Source organism: Suricata suricatta, chromosome 2 (assembly GCF_006229205.1).
Source record: "Suricata suricatta isolate VVHF042 chromosome 2, meerkat_22Aug2017_6uvM2_HiC, whole genome shotgun sequence".
NCBI classification, from domain to species: Eukaryota; Metazoa; Chordata; class Mammalia; order Carnivora; family Herpestidae; genus Suricata; species Suricata suricatta.
The window spans coordinates 158,572,038-158,589,506 of record NC_043701.1 but is presented as its reverse complement, the minus strand read 5'-3'; the positions used below and the strand labels follow the sequence as shown (position 1 = coordinate 158,589,506).

The 17,469-nt window shown below is 40.8% G+C and overlaps 1 protein-coding gene across 4 annotated transcripts in view; it reads left to right on the top strand.

The window, feature by feature from the left end:
- Nucleotides 1-17,469, top strand: part of DNMBP (dynamin binding protein) — a 106,770-nt gene that overhangs the window by 27,575 nt on the left and 61,726 nt on the right. For 3 of the 4 annotated variants that reach the window (XM_029932365.1, XM_029932364.1, XM_029932366.1), the window contains 2 exons: nucleotides 6,846-7,000; nucleotides 8,735-8,857. In XM_029932365.1, coding sequence (XP_029788225.1) covers nucleotides 6,856-7,000; nucleotides 8,735-8,857 — 268 coding nt within the window. In that variant the 5' untranslated portion in view covers nucleotides 6,846-6,855. The remainder of the gene's footprint in view (nucleotides 1-6,845; nucleotides 7,001-8,734; nucleotides 8,858-17,469) is intronic. The other variant, XM_029932367.1, reaches the window with a different exon arrangement.

The window sequence follows — 17,469 nt, the reverse complement described above, 5'->3', positions numbered from 1 at the left end:
ACTGTCAGCACAGAGCCCAGTGTGGGCCTTGAACTCATGAACCGTGAGATCATGACCTGAGCTGAAATCAAGAGAGAGATGCTTAACCGACTGAGCCACCCAGGTATCCCCTGTGATATACATTTTAAAATGTGATTTATTTCTAAGTATGTTCTCACCAATACATTCACTGTCATGACTGTAACCTCTACATGTGCAGTGTGATATCTCAGATATCTGCAAAGTGACATAAGAGCAAGGACTACAGGGGCATGAGCATGAGAGGCAGGCATCAGTTGGAGAATGTGGAGAGTGGGGAGTCTTAAATATGTGGAAAGATGGGGAACCCACCATGGAGAAGAGAAGGAGCATGTAAATAAATGAAAAAATTCCGGGCAGAAAGTACTTTATGGGAGCAGAGAGCATTTTGATTGCAGGATTGCACTGAGGGCTACTCAAGTGGGGTGAGGTGAAACAAAACAAAACAAAAACGTGTGCTGTGGGCAGACAGATTAAGAAAGCTGGTTTTCAAAGGATTCTTAGCGGGTGCCTGGGTAGCTCAGTTGGTTAAGCATACAACTCTTGATTTTGGCTCAGGTTATGATCTCATGGTTCATGGGATTGAGTCCTGAGTCAGGCTCAGCACTGAGCCTACTTGGGATATTCTCTCTCTCTCTCTCTCAGAATAAATGAATAAACATTTTTTTTAATGAATAAAAGGGAGGGGGGAACCTGGGTGCCTCTATTGGTCAGGTGATCGACTTCGGCTCAGGTCATGATCTCACCGTTTGTGGGTTTGAGACCCATGTTGGGCTCTGTGCTGACAGCTCAGAGCCTGGAGCCTTCTTCTGGTTCTGTGTCTTCCTCTCTCTTTGCCCCTGCCCCCCTCTCAAAAACAAACAATAAAAATCTAAAAAGAAAAAAAAGATGCTTAACTGAATTGTCTCAGTCTTTGATATAGTAGTATTTTATGCCCCTCCTAGGGAAATACAGTCAGTCCATAGCTTTCCCCAAGTTTATAGTGACCATGGAACTCTTGGATTAGGAGCTGATTAATGTCCTCAGAACACATTTTGGGAAAATGGGGGGACTAAGCTAAGCTTCTTGGGGGCAGGAACTATATCTTGAATATTCTTTGGTACATCATGGGAGTAAAACTGGATTAAGATGTAGCTGCCAAGTATATCAGTTGATAGTGTTAAAATATTGAGTCACTAAAAACAAAAAAAGTGCAAATTTAAGAAAATCTCTCTCCTCTCTCACTCTAAGAGAAAGAGAAAGCGAAATCTTCTGAGAATAATGATTAGGTTATCTGCAGGGTTTTATTTTTCTCTAAGTAGAATAGACACTTCGGGATAGGAGTTGAACTGTTGAGGACAGTGGAGGGGAGTTGAATGCTCCTGTCAGCCACCAACAGGATTAGAGAATAAATATTTAAAGAATATTGTTAAAGGGCCATCAAAGTACAACCAGAGTTTTAGCCTGCATGGGAATTTGACTGAGTCCATTAGGCTTGATAAATATTTGTTGAATATGTGAATAAATTAGGGAATACAGAAAGACCTAGTGAATTTTTACCTATTGAACAATATGTAAAAGTCAGTGGTTTAAAAGATTAACTAGGTTCATTGACAGTGGGGAGAACTGAATTGTACCTTGGCCAAGAAAAGAGGAAAACAACACTTAAAAACAACAATAAAAAATGTAAACAGGGCCACCTGGGTGGTTCAGTGGGTTAAGTGTCTGAATTCGTCTCACGTCATGATCTCATGGTTCCTGTTTGGAGTTCCATGTCGTGCTCCATGCTGACAGCGCAGAGCCTGGAGTCTGCTTCAGATTCTGTGTCTCCCTCTCTCTGCCCTCCCCTGCTTGCACTCTGTCTCTCTCTCTCTCTCTCCCCCTCCCCCAAAATAAACAGACATAAAAAGAAAAAAGAGGAAACAGATAATGACCTCTAGTTAAGATATATATGCCAAAGTGCTGGAGGGAAATGTCTGTGGTTTATTTTGAAATGCATCAAAAATAAAATATTTACAATGTGTCGAAAAATAACATGGATTGATAAATGGGTAAAGAGAGATGGTGTGTGATAAAATAACTGCAGTAAGATGCGGATGGTCGAATGTAGGTGGTGGGTGTAAAACTCTTTTAAGTTCACTCTTTGAAAATTTTCATAATAAAATGTTTGAGAACCAAAGAGAGGAAAATGGAAGTCTAGAAGATTTTGAAGGAAGAACCAGGGAGATTTCAGAGATGTGACACTTACAGTAAAAAGAACATGGGCACTGGATGGAGTCAAACAGACCTGAATTCTTGGTCTGGCTTAGCTGTTTATTTTCTAGAGGTATAGCAAATAGATATACAGACATAATATTATATGTAGATATATATTATGAGAGAAATATATATGTATTTATAATATATATGTTAGATATATTGCCCAGTGGTGGCACTGGGATTTGAACCCAGGCATGCCGACTCTGGGGCCTTGCTGCCTACCTCGGAATGCAGCAGTGATTCAAGCTTCCAGTTCAGTGTATGGCACATGGTAGATTATCAAATAGTAGCTATTGCTATTAGTGTACCATCAACTGTAGAAGATGAAGTCCAGGGTAGTATTTGATCTGGAAGATTTATATGATGCTATTATATGAACTGGAAGGTCAAACTATTTGTGCAAAAGAGGTGGTTAATTTAGCTTTGGATAACTGGAAGTTGAGATTTTGTTATGAACAGTTTTGTATATTTTTCTAAAGTTTGATAAATCATTTGCTTGCTAAAAATTTGAAAGCATGTTACATGTTGAGCACTGCTTTAGACCGGCGAGCTAAACACACAAAAATCTCTACCCTCTTAGGGTTCTGTGTTCTAAAAGAGCTTGAAGAATTAAGGGCCTTAGTATCTCAAATGTAGAATGACTCTCCAAAGGAAATGCAGACATTCACCAGCAAGAGAAGGTGGTGTTTTCATAGCTGACTTTTCTGCTGTCACTGACATCCTGCCGTATGGGCAGTTCTTTCCTCTGCTTTCTCTCAAGCCCAGCTGTGTTCTGATTTCCTCTGAAGTTCTTTTTACTTCCATCTGGAGTTGGTAGAACAGCTTATATAAGCTATTTATGATTAAGTTTCAAAATATCTGTCCAGGACTCTAAAACGGCCCAGACAGGAACAATAGTAGTTTCTCTTCACAGCGTTTACAGAGCAAAGAAGACGGAGATGAAATTCATGGTATTCCACGTAAACCAGAGGGCACCGAGACCTCCTTTCCAGTCTCACACACGAATGCTGTACTTTGGCCGGGCTCTGGCTCCAGCACCCTTCAGGGTGTGTATTCCTCAGCGATTACGCACTCCTTCCAACAGGGTAGGAGGTCAGTCAGTAACAGTATTCATTGAGCCAGACCCTCCTCTGCTTCTGAGTCATTTTCTGGTGCAGTGAAAGGTTGTCAGGGAGAAGATTTAACTCCTTCAGATCACAAAGTTTATTCCTCAGTTTAACAGGGTCTGTCTCTTACATCCTACAAAGCGAATGCTAATTCTCTCTTTGACATTTCAGATAACGAGGTATGTATTTAGTCTGAGAGTGAGATGGAATTTGAGAAAATGTAGTAAAAGAAGTAAAATAATATTACCATGGACCAACCTTGGGGAGGTGTGTTGATAACATATAGATGGCTAAGAGGTTTGCAAAATATTTTGCTTGTTTAAAAAAATATATTTATGACACCACCCTTAACGCGGAAATCTGACATCTGGCAACCTCAGCTGTTTGGAAGACAGCCAGAAAATAAGAAAGGGGCCTCAGAGCACATGAAAAATAACTGTTGAAAAACTCTAGCTAACTAACACATGTAGTTTACCACCACAGAAGAGTTTGTTAGGTTTTCCTGTAGAGCTTGTTTACATTTTATTTATCTAGGAACTTCTAATAAGTGTGGTGGTGTCTGTATGGTCTTTCCTCCCCAGCACACTATAAACAGCAGTCTAGAAAGAGGGTAGAAAAGCTGACTGAGGAGGTAACTGATAGCAGAGGGATGGCTGACAGCAAAAGAGAAAGACCCAAAAGTTACACAGTACTGGTATTGTGCATCACAACACAGTATACTAAAGTTATGGTCTTAATCACGAACTTGCGTCCTCAAAGAGTAAATTATGTTCAGTGTCTTTCCTACTAGAGAAGGAAGAGAGGTATATAATGTGTTTTTAATGTTTATTTTTGAGAGAGAAAGACAGAAAGAGCATGAGTGGGGAAGGGGCAGAGAGATAGGGAGACACAGAATCTGAAGCAGGCTCCAGGTTCTGAACTGTCAGCACAGAGCCAGATGCAGGGCTTGAACTCACTATCCATGAGATTATGACCTGAGCTGAAGTTGGACACTTAACTGTCTGAGCCACCCAGGTGCCCCTATAACGTGTCTGTTTTTAAACATGGTCAAAGCTAAATCTGTTTAAAAGTTTTGACATGTTGAAATGGTAGATTCTGTGGTGTTTCTGGTTTGAAATAACACATTTCTGGTGATATATCAGTGAGACAGATTTGAGCTTGTAACTGATCATAAAAATAATGCCTAGTAATAACTGCTCACATTTATCGAGCACATCCTATATCAGCCCTGTCTGAGGTGCTTTCACACTATCAGCATTCTGGTTAAGGCTTTAGGTAGATCTGGGTTTCCGTTCCAGCTCTGACTTACTGTGTGACCTTGGACAGATCACCTCTCTGACCCCATGTCCTCATCTGCAAAATGGAAACCAATAATATAGGATAGGATTGTGGTGGGGACCAGTGAGGGGCCTCGCACAGTACATGGCACATAGTAAGTGCTCAATAAATATTAGACATTATTACCATTTTTATCATCAACATCCTTCTGATGATTATTATGAAAGTATAATTATCCTCATTTTTCTGAACAGGAAACTAGCCCAGAGAGCTTAAGTAGTTGATCCAAGGTGAAATAATAATAAAAGCCGGAACTGGCATTCGAACTTTCATTCCTTACTCCAGACGCCTGGTTACTGTGCATTTATATTATGCTGACTCCTCAGCATGGGATTGTAATTCAACTTTTTCTAATACCTAAAGAAAATACAGAGGGCAGAAGATGTAGGGTGTGTTACCTGCCACTTCTCTTTTCCACTGTGGACCCAAGTCATCTCATTATAGACAAAAAGTTCCAGTAACACAGGGATAAGTTCCTTTTACTCAACAGTACAAATTAAATATGCAATATTTAATTGTGTTGCATGATTTATTAAAATCGTCAGGGTGCTCCACTTCATTATCCTCAACTATTTATCATAGGCCTACCATGTTTGTCTACATCTTTGTTTTCTTAGATAATAAACTCAACAGAGCTATAACCATCTTTTTTTTTTTTTTTTTGGTAACTAGGCATTAGTGCTTTTTGATGTCATCATAGTTATATGTGTAACAAAAGTTAGAAGCCTTATCTCTACCAATACCAGACAGATACTTGAGGTGAATAAAGGAAAATAGGCTTGAGGCCTGGACACTCTGGAGAGCGTCAGGTGCTCTCTGTGAAACACCAGGGAGATAGGTTGCTCATCACCCCTGATTGTTGATGGCTGAGCACATGCTCACTCTTTCCTCCCTTTCTGTTGCTTAAACATGTATTGAGGAGGCTCCCTGGGCACATGTCAAGGTGACAGACCCCTTAACAGTGCAAGGATACTACTATGTCTTTGAATCTAGTGTCTTTGAACTGAAGGTGTCTTTGAACTGAAAACACATTCTTGATCTGGTCTAGTGTACTAAATCTCATCTGGAAGTGCCATTGTTATATTGCCCTTTCTTGTTCTTTTCATGGATTTTTACTATTCAGTATGTTTTACATCTGTGCCATTGAGGTGTAATCCCACATTCCTGTGTGTGTGTGTGTGTGTGTGTGTGTGTGTGTGGTAAGTAGGAGCCTGAACCCTGCTGCTATGAACTCTGTGACAAATTAAGTTTCAGTTTTTCAACTTGCTGAGCATAGGTATCCTAATTTTTAAGATAGTTCTGGGGAAATAAATGAAATGCCATATTAAAAACCCCTACTTAAAACTTTTTTTTTGTAATATTTATTTTTTGTTTTTGAGAAAGAGACAGACAGACAGAGCCTGACCGGGGGAGGGGCAGAGAGAGACACACACACAGAATCTGAGGCAGGCTCCGGGCTCTGAGCTGTCAGCACAGAGCTCAACACGGGGCTCCAACTCCCAAGCGGTGAGATCATGACCTGGGCCGAAGTTAGACGCTTAACCAGACTGAGTCACCCAGGTGCCCCCGAGCCCTTACTTTTTATTTATTTTTATTTTTTTAAATATAATTTATTGTCAGGTTGGTTTCCATATATCACCCAGTGTTCATCTCAACAAGTGCCCTCCTCCATGCCCATCACCCATTTTCCCCTCTCCCCCACCCCCCATCAACCCTCAGTTTGTTCTCAGTATTTGAGTCTTTTACCAAAACCCTTAAGTTTTAAATACCATATTTTAAAAGTACCATATTGACTGTACTTGAAAACTGTTAATTTCCTTATTGGTCCCATCAGGCCTATTGAGAAGTCTACGTTTCCCAACTTGTACCTTTTCTGTCCCTCACAGATAAAGGTCACTTTTTTTTTTCTTACAATACCAGAATTGCCATGAGAATCAAATGAAGAATATATGAGGAAATCATTCATTTTTGTGAGACAGTACTTAAATTTCTTCAACGTATAAAATACCAACTTCTTACTTGCTTAGCTTTGACTTGATTCTAAGTGTCTTTATTTCTTAAGCTTTATCATTCTCAGAATATTGACCTATAGTCCAATGTCTTATACAGTTACACTTTCCGATTTCTTTTGATCTGTGTTTCCAGGTTATAAAACATGGAGGCTGGCTCAGTGGTTCGGGCCATCTTTGACTTTTGCCCTAGTGTATCAGAGGAACTACCGCTCTTTGTGGGAGACATTATTGAGGTGTTGGCGGTGGTGGATGAATTTTGGCTTCTAGGAAAGAAAGAAGATGTTACAGGTAAGAGGCTCATAATTCCTCAGGTACAAAAATAGACCCCAGGACCTCTAATCTTTCCATATTAAAAATAAAGCTTAAATGGGAAGCCTAAGTCAGTAAACTTCAGAATCCTTTTGTGTTTTTTATTTGTCTTTATTGTGGTTTTTGCCAGTGAGGAGAGAATGTTTGTTATCAATCCATCTCTCCTTATTGGCTCCTTCCAAAGGCTGAGATAGTTCGATACCAGCTGCCCCAGGCGGTTTTCTGTTCACATCTTTACTTATCCTTCCCAGGCCTTGATTCTTTGTGCTCCCCAGTGCCCCTGTTTACCTTCTGAAAATACATGTTACTTCTTTATTCAGAACCCCGTAGTTTGCCAGTACTTTCCACTACCAGTCTTCATCTGTGATTTCTTCGAACATAAGTCACTCTCCACCATGTTTTCTCTGGCTGTCTTCCTCAAACGTTTTTTACCCTTTCTTTCATTCTGTTTTTCCAGGGAGCATGATGCATCCTTTTCACTCCTTCTTAGATCCCTGTTTGGTGCAAATTTATTAAAGCTCTTCCTGCTAGGTGCAGCTACCTTCCACTTCTTATGCACCCAGTTTCCTTTCTTCCAGTCTTTAAAATATATGTTAGTCCCTGTTTCTTTCACTAATTAGCCTAGCGAAGGGTGAAGGTTTTTACCCCACGCTATGTACCTGTGTTAAATCCAGTCCTTAACTTACATGGATTTATGTAATTCTGGGCTGCAGTTTGTTATATAGACTCTGTTAACACTTAACCCACATTTGGGAGAGAACGAATTATTTCTCAATAGAAATGATAGCTCAGCTAAGACCAAAATGATGAGTAAGAGTCAGCAAGACAAAGAGGATAGAGAGAATTGCTTATCCAAAGGCCCTGGTATGCCAAAGAGCATGGAGGGTCCGAGAAAAGTGCAGTCTGGCATGAGGTGTGAACGGTTGAGGAGGGGGACGGTGCTGGGGAGAGGAGCAGGAGCTGGATCGTGGAGGACAGTGTGTGCCATGGTGTGGAGTTATGGGATGGGATACAGTCCAGGTGCTCTAAGCACCATCAGATTTCAGAAAGCTCACTGCTTCAGTTTGAAAAGTGATAGGGAAGGACAAAACCAAGGGCAGGGAGGCAGCCTGGGAGGTTGTTGCAGTAACCCAGGTGAGACCTGCCACTGACCTGGCCCAAGGTGATGGGTCTGGAGATAAGTGGATGGATCCAAGAGATATGTAGAAAGTGGAATCCTTAAACTTTCTGATGCTTTCCAATGGATAGGCCCTGTCTACTACTACCTATTAAACCCCTACCCATCTGCAGACTCAAAAGTAATTTTTTTCATAAAATTTTTCGTATTCTTCCTGAACCATTTTCTACCTTCTCTAGCTTCCACAGCAATCTGTGCACCTTTCTTGTGTCAACTAGATTTAGTAATTGAGTTATTGTTTATGTCCAAATTAGATTTAAGATCTTTGAGAGCCAAGACAGTCTTACTCATTTTTCCCTCTGCAGTGTGCCTTGTCTGGAATAGCACTCAATCAATGCTGATTGGAATGAATTGTATTCTCTCTGCTCTGCATGAATGAAATTTTGTGTGCTGTATTTTACTATAGCAGATTCTCCAATTACGAGTACTCAGTTTTCAATCCAGTGCCTAAAAATGGGCTCAAGAAAAAAAGTTATTATGTTCTGGTACACAGAAAATGAAATTTCAGTGTTGGAAATGTTTGTTCTTACTTTCAGGACAGTTCCCCAGCAGTTTTGTGGAAATTGTGACCATCCCCAGTCTAAAACAAGGAGAGAGGCTCCTTGTCTGTATCTGTGAATTTACATCCCAAGAATTGAACAGTCTTCCCCTCCACCGAGGTAAGTTGACCTTTCAAGAAGTAGACTGTTTACAGTAAGATGAATGGACTTGGCCCATTTGGACAACTAGATTTTTTTTTGGATTTTTAAAAGTGCTAACCTCTGGAGAGACTTTGGTAACAGCAGATCGTGCCGATAATAATAACGCCTTATATTTGCATAGCATTTTATAATTTCTATGGTATTTGCTCACAAATACATTCTCATCTGATCCTCACCACAGACCTGATAGCAGAGTGGATATTATTAACTGCGTTTAATAAATAATGAAAGTGGGATTCAAAGAATGTTCCCTGCAGATGAAAACTTTTGGCTTCAGAGGTGAAGTTATGTCACCTGATTGTAAGTCCAGCATCTCTTTCCACAGCCCCATGTTGTAGCCACACTTCCGACTACATTAATCTTTTTTTCCCTTAAAAGCTGATATGGCTTTGTGAGCAACATTACTGTTTATTAATATATAATAATCAAGCAGGAGTTGCGGTAGAGAGATTAAGAGACAGATGTCAAATAGCCCCCATTTTGACTCCCTGTCACCAGGTAACATTACATAAAGTTGTCATCGGAACCAGAGTAAACGGAAGTGATTTAAAGGGCGCCTTGTGGCTCAGTTGGTTAAGCATCCAGTGTTGGCTCAGGCCATGATCTCACGATTCTCTGCTGTCACCACAGAGGCCATTTGGAATCCTCTGTTCCACCCCCACCCCCGGCCTCCCTCGCTTGTGCTCTCTCTCTCAAAAATAAATAAACATTTAAAAAAAGGAAGCAATTTAAATTGAATAGTTGTGGCCATGTCTCAATGAAATTCCAAGTATTTCTCCCCTCACTCTGATAGACACGAACTTCTAAAGATGGACCGTAAACCGTTTCACCAAGGATACTTGATTAAGTCCACACATTTCTGCATGAGCACAGAAGCGAGTAGTGTTCCACAAACTGATGTTTAGGATCAGTGCCGTTTTTGTGATGACTCAGGAGGAGCCAGCAAAATGGCAGAATTTCTTGGGCATGTTATTAATATTGTTACTTGCTCTTTTGAGTATGGCCCTGAAGGAATAGACTTAACTTTCTTAAACCATGTGCACATACAAGAGGGAGAGCATGCAGAGGTGGGGAAAGAGAGAAACCTTGCAAACTTCCCTAACCTTTGTTAGTGAGAAGGAATTTTGAATTTGGATCTTAATCCTCAAAATCGATTTTGAGAGTTTCTTGCACTTTACATTGACCCTCTACCTCTGCTCTGAACACTTCCTTGTTAATCAGTGTTGGAAAGGGAGAGAGAAATAGATCAAGTTTCCTGTTATACAGGAAACTTTTATCTGTCCCTACTCACCGCCCTTCCACTGTGGGGCTGTAGTCCGCGTCAGACCAGTGGGTGTGGAGAAAGGGCCAGAGCACAGTGGCTTCCATTAGAGCTGTGCAGAGGATACGGGTGGCATGGATTTGTCCTTTCCTGTACCTGGTTCCTGGAGCAAATAAGTAGTGGGTGTAAGAATATACTCTGTGGGAATATGCAGCATGTCTACAACCTTTGGGGCATTTGAGGATGTAGCTTCTGGAGTTCGCTATTTTGCTTTATAATTATATCTTGTGCAGTCAAGTCTTAGATACTAAAAAGAGAGGTTTTCTGCTGAATACCTTCCCTGGAAAGACTGGTATCCTGGGTTCTGAAATTGCTTTGAAGTTAAAATCTGCCTCAGGAATCCCAGGGCCACAAAATAGATTCTTAGGAAGACCGTAGTATGGATCTTTCAGCCATGAGCCTCCTGGACCGAGACTGACTCAAGCTCAGGCTGGGTCTTGGAACCTGTAGATGTTACCTTGAGTAGCTTTTAAGCAAAGGAAGAGGATGCAACAGGGCCAGTACATAGGAAGAGACCAGAAGGTGATATGCTGTCAGTGTTTTTATCTTGTTCTCTTGATGGTACACTGACTATTCAGCTCTCTTTCCTTCTATGCTTTTCATGTCTTTTGGCTCTGTGTCTTCCGATTTTAACACATAAGGCTTTGAGAATGGGGAAGTTAGACGTACCTCTGCAATTTGAATTTTTCTGGGAAGTTTAGCAGGAGACACAGAAATGATTTTAATTTCTCTTGTTTTCTATACATGACCATCCCCATTAACAGATAATTTTACTAGTTGGAAACAAAAATCAGTAAAAAAAATGAAAGTATTTTTTAATGCCACGTGTAGTTTATAAGACTTGAGTCTAGGCTTCCTGATTTTTTTTTAAATTTTTTAAAATGTTTGTTTATTTTTGAGGATTAGAGAGACAGTGTGAGTAGTGGAGGGACAGAGAGAGAGGGAGACACAAAATTACAAGTGGGCTCCAGGCTCTGAGCTGTCAGCAAAGAACCTGACGCGAATTCATGGACCTGAGCCAAAGTCAGATGCTTAACCGACTGAGCCACCTAGGTGCCCTTAGGCTTCCTGATTTCCAAGTCTAGTGCTTGGAATGGCCCTTCTTCTTTTTTTTTTAAATCTAGTTTATTGTCAAGTTGGTTTTCATATAACACCTACTGCTCATCCCAACAAGTGCCCTCCTCCATGCCCATCACTCATTTTCCCCTCTCCCCCACCCCCCCATCAACCCTTAGTTTGTTCTCAGTATTAAGAGTCTCGTGGTTTGCCTCCCTCCCTTTCCTTAACTACTGGTGATGTTTCCCCTCCCCCTCCCCCATAGTCCTCTGTTAAGTTTCTCCTGTTCCACATATTAATGAAAACATATGGTAACTGTCTTTCTCTGCCTGACTTATTTCACTTAGCATAATACCCTCGAGTTACATCCACGTTGCTACAAATGGGCAGATTTCATTCTTTCTCATTGCCATGTCGTTGGAGTGGCCTTTCTACTTCTTATATTGAAAATTGTTTTTTTTACTAGGTCAGTGTCTCAGCTCATGAGTGGTATACACTCCTCTATCCCTACCTTCTAGTACCTTTTCCCTGTTCTTTCTTTCTGTCTCCTCAGTACCTTCAGTGTAGCAGTGAAGTTTCTTTTGTTCTGTGTAAATAAAACTTTTGGTGATTGAATATATGTCAGGAGGGGATTAGGAAACCTTAAGAACATGTGGGATACTGTTTGAGACCTGTTTTTTTTTTTTTTTTTTTTTTTTTTTTTTACTGTGCTGCCTTTAGTTAATTGTTATTTACTTACCTTTCAGAAGTATCATTGGGATTAACAGGAGAAAATTTATATATTTTAATTGTAAGCTTATGTTATTAAAGATATATATGCATTTGGAGCAGCTAATATAGTTTAGGAGATAAGAATTCTAACAGTCCTAGATTTAAATCCATCTCTACGACTTAGTAGCTGTGACTTTAGGCTAGTTACTTACGTTATCTTGGCCTCAGTAGGATAATACCTACCCCAGGTAGTTGTGAGGATTGAGTGAGTTATACACGTAAAGCATCCGGCCCAAGATAAGCATGCAGTAAAGATGAGCTGTCTTTCTTATTCTTAACCTCGGATTCCTGGACTTTGTGGATGTGGGTCTTTGTGGATGTGTTTCGGGGGGACATTGTTTCCTGAGAACTACATGAAGGTTGTCTGTACATTTATCCAGGAAAATTCCATCTGGAATTGGAATCACCAGTAGTTTTCCCAGCAGGTGTCACTCTTTCTCCTTTCCAGAAAGCCATCCAGTTGTTTTGGACTGTTGCCTGTATTTTGAGTTATATTTAAACTCCAAAACAAGGCTGTCTCTGTATGTCTTCTTTGGGAAAATGTCTGTTCAAACCCTCTGCCTATTTTTTAATCAGGTTGTTTGGGTTTTTTGAGTGTTGGGTTGTATACATTTTTTAAAAAAATATACTTTGGATATTAACCTCTTATCAGGTATGTCATTTGCAAATATCTTCTCCCATTATGTAGATTGCTTTTTTTGTTGTTGTTGATGGTTTCCTTTGCTGTACAAAAGCTTTTTATTTTGATATAGTCCCAAAAGACATGAAAAAAATGTTCAACATTACTAATCATCAGGGAAATGCAAATCAAAAGCCACAATGAGATTATCACCTTATACCTGTCAGAATGGCTAAAAAAAAAAAAAAAAAAAAAGAACAAGAGATAACAAGTGTTGGTGAGGGTGTGGGAAAAAAAGGGACCCTTTTACACTGTCGGTGGGAATATAAATCGCCGCAGCCATGGTGGAAACATGGAGATTCCTCAAAAAATTAAACATAGAAATACCATATGATCTAATAATTCTAATAATTCACCTAAAGAAAAAACCCCACTAATTTGAAAAGATATGTGCCCCTGTATGTTTACTGCAGCATTATTTACAATAGTCAGGATACGGAAGCTCCTAAGTATCCATCGATAGATGAATGGATAAGGAAAATGTGGTATACACACACACACACACACAAACACACACACACACACACACAATATGGAAAATTATACAGCCATAAGAAAGAATGAGAATGAGATCAGGCCATTTGTGACAACATGGATGGACCTAGAGAGTATTATGCTCAGTAAAGTAAGTCAGACTGAGAAGACAAATACCAACTGAATTCACTCATATGTGAAATCTAAAAAAGCAACTGAATAAACAAACAAAAAAAGCAGAATCAGGCCTATAAGCACAGAGAACAAACTGGTGGTTGCCAGAAGGGGGGGGGTAGTAGAGGGATGGGCAAGTGAGAGATACAGGCTTCCAGCTACGGAATGAAGAGGTCACAGGGATAAAAGGCACAGCAGGAGGAATGTGGTCAGTGGCATGGTAATAACCAGGGATGGTGACAGATCGTAGCTACACTTGTGGTAAACATAGCATAACACATAAACCTGTTGAGTTACTATGTTGTACACCGGGGATAATGTAACATTTTGTGTCTACTTTACTCAAATAGAAAAAGTATTTTTATTTTTATATTTTAGAGAGTGAGAGTGAGCAGGGGAGATGGACAGTGGGAGGGGAAGAGAAAAGGAAGGGGAGGGAGAGGGGAGAGAGAGACAGACAGACAGACAGACTGACTTAAGCAGGCACCATGCTCAGCACAGAGCCCAACACAGGACTCAATCCCACGACCGTGGGATCATGACCTGAGCCAAAATCAAGTGTCAGATGCTCAATCGACTGAGCTACCCAGGCGCCCTCAAATGGAAATATTTTTAAACAGAGAAAAACAATGCTCTCTCTTAGAAGGATCAGTGCAGGTGGCTGGGGCCACTGATTATCTTAAAAATAGACAAGGGGGAGAAAAAGAGAGGGAAAACAAAAAACAAAAATGAGAGAACAACAAGGAAAATACAGAAAAAGAGGAGAGGAGAAATCAGTGGGAATGAAGAAATATCAGTGATAACTGCCTCATATAATACAGAAGGCTTATAACCTCATTTTCTAGGCCACCTCCTCACCCTCAAAAAAGACCAGCAAAAATGAATTCATAAATTTATTTTTAATTAAGTTTTTAATTTTAATTCCAGTATAGTTAACATGCAGTGTTATATTAATTTCAGGTGTGTAGTGATTCAACAATTCTATATTTTACTCAGTGCTCTACATGATATTTGTACTTATTTTTTTAATGTTTATTTTTGAGAGAGAGAGAGAGGGAGTACAAGTGGGAGAACGAGAGGGGCAGAGAGAGATAGAGATGCAGAATCAGAAGCAGGCTGCAGGTTCTGAGCTGTCAGCATAGAGCCCTGTGTGGGGCTTGAACCCAGGAACCGTGAGATCATGACCTGAGCCAAAGTCCGTTGCTTAACTGACTGAGCCCCCTAGTCGCCCCTATGATAAGTATATTCTTAGTCCCCATCACCTATTTCCCCCGTTCCCCCCCAGCTCCCCTCTGATAACCATCACTTAGTTCTCTGTAGTTAAAAGTCTGTTTCTTAGTTTGTCTCTTACTTCTTTTGCTCACATGTTTTGTTTCTTAAATTCCACATGAGTGAAATCACATGGTATTAGTTTTCTCTGACTGCCTTATTTCACTTAAGATTGTACTCTCTAGCTCCATCCATGTTTTGTTTTGAGAGAGAGAGCGCATGGGGGAGGTGCAGACGGGGGCGAGGATAGAGGATCTGAAGCGGGCTCTGCGCCACAGCAAAGAGACTGATGCGAGGCTTCAACCTACAAACTGAGATCATGACCTGAGCTGAGCTCAGATGCTCGACTGACTAAGCCACCCAGGTGCCCCTCCATGTTGTGGCAAATGGCAAGAAATTACTCAGTGAATATTACATTGTGTGTGTGTGTGTGTGTGTGTGTGTGTGTGTGTGTGTGAGACATCTTTTTTATCCATTCATCTGTCAGTGGACACTTGCGCTAATTCCATAATTTGACTATTATAAAGAATGCTGCAATAAACATAGTGGTGCATGTGTCCCTTTGAATTAGTGTTTTTGTATTTTTTGGGTAAAAACCCAGTAGTGTGATTATTGGGTCATCGGGCAGTTCTATTTTTAACATTTTGGATAAACTTATATATAAAAAACTTGATAAATGATATAGTGCCCAGGCCATAAGTTTGTGATGCCGTGTGTGTGACATATGAGGGTAAGATTCTCATAGGACTCCTGTGGAAATCTAAGTAAAACATGTGGTCAGTCTGCCTAAAGCACATAGTCTCCCGGGCATTGTGATTCAGGGGGTGCCTAACACTGCAAAATCAGACTACTTACATTCAGATTCTAAGAAGGCTTGCATTTGTTCTTACCGTCTTATTCCTAATACATTTCTTGTTCGAATAAAAAAAATCAACCAGCAAATATAAGTGGCCTGGCGACCAGGATTATTTGTGCATGAGTGAAAGCCTCAGGCTGACCCTGAGAGTCACCACACTTCCTATTTTTCTGTTTTTGAAATCTGGGCACCCTATTCCAGCAGTTCCTCATATTGTTTCAGAAGGCTGGCAGTGACCACCGGGAAGCCTCCATTCCTCAGGCCTCACCTGGGATGCTGGTGCAGTGGCTGCATGACTCTTTCTGATGAAAACCAGAGACTGTGCAGAGCACTCTGTAACAGGCACAAAATAAGCATGTGGAGCAAAATTTCAAGTGCTTTTCAGTACTTTATTTTTCTTTTATAGTTTATTGTCAAGTTGGTTTCCATATATCACCCAGTACTCATCCCAACAAGTGCCCTCCTCCATGCCCATCACCTATATTCCCCTCTCATTCACCCCCATCAGCCCTCAGTTTGTTCTCAGTATTCAAGAGTCTCTCATGGTCAAGTGCTTCACAGTTGGAACTGTGATTATTTAAAAAAAAATTCACCTTTTGGGGGACACCTGGATGGCTCAGTCAGTTGAACGTCTGCCTCTTGATTTTCGCTCAGGTCAAGATCCCAGGGTGGTGGGATGGATCCCCATGTCATGCTCTACACTTAAGCAAGCAGGAGCCTGCTTAAGATTCCCTCCCTTCCTCCCTCCCTCCCTCCCTCCCTCCCTCCCTCTCTCTCCCTCTCTCCCTTCCTCACAATCCCTCGCCCTCCCTCTCCCTCCGCCTTGCCCCTCTCTTTCGCTGCATACTCTCTCTGTCTCTCAAATTAAAAAAAAAAGTCATCTTTTTTATATAAACATAGCCATCAGAATGACAGTCTGCCAGGTAATAAAGCTTATTGAAACAGTGACCCGGGTGAAAATAGGAAAAAGCAAGCCCTATGATAAGGGTCTCATGGAGATCTGGAAAAATAAGAAAAATATTATAATTCTGCAGTTTTAGGTAAGCCAGTTCATTTCAAAGCCAGTAGAGTGGGAGTTATGGCATGCCTCTATTCTTCTGATTCACCAAAAGGCCTCTTGTGCCTGGATAGTAGCCGTGTCTCCAGTGAGTTCCCTCTGTGGTTCTGATGGATTCGCCTTACAGGTAGTGGGGGGGAAAATATCATTTATAAAATTCTCAGGACCCCAAGCTCTAACCAATGGATATTGAGTCATAAATTAAAGGAATATAGAAATATAGGACCAAGACCCCCCCCCCTTTTTTTTTTCAGGAATATCTGAGTAAAACCTATCATATCAGTGAAAATGTGTTGGGTGCCTGCCGCCATGTACAGAATCTTAATGTTAGGTGCAGTGTAGTATGTAAAAGTACAAGTGTCAAAATTAGTGATGTAAATGATAATTTCTTTAGTAGGCTACAGGTGGCCAAGGTGGATATGGGTTTCTAAGGTCTTTTAGAGAAGGATGCTAGGGTTTCATATGGATGGGCTTGTATAGGAGCTGATGAAAGTACCTTTGTGTGGAATAGGGAGGTAAAGCTGGCTGTCTGGGGTGGAGGTGGGGAGCAGGGTTATGACTGGATGTGGGTGCCAGGTTGCACTGAGGTAAAAACATAAGAATCGTCTTTTGGTAGTTTAGTAACTAAACCTGTTTAGGGAGTGTCTAGAGCAACCTTATTTTTTATATATTTCAGGTAATACTTTTTTATTTTATTTTTTTATTGTAGAGAGAGAGAAGCATGAGCAGAGGTGAGGGGCAGAGGGAGAGAGAGAGAGAGAGAGAGAGAGAGAGAGAAAGAGAATCTGAAGCAGGCTCAATGTTCAGCCTGACATGGTACTTAGTCCCACAACCCTGGGATCATGACCTGAGCAGAAACCAAGGGTCAGACAGTCAACTGACTGAGTCACCAGGTGCCCCAAGAATAGGATTT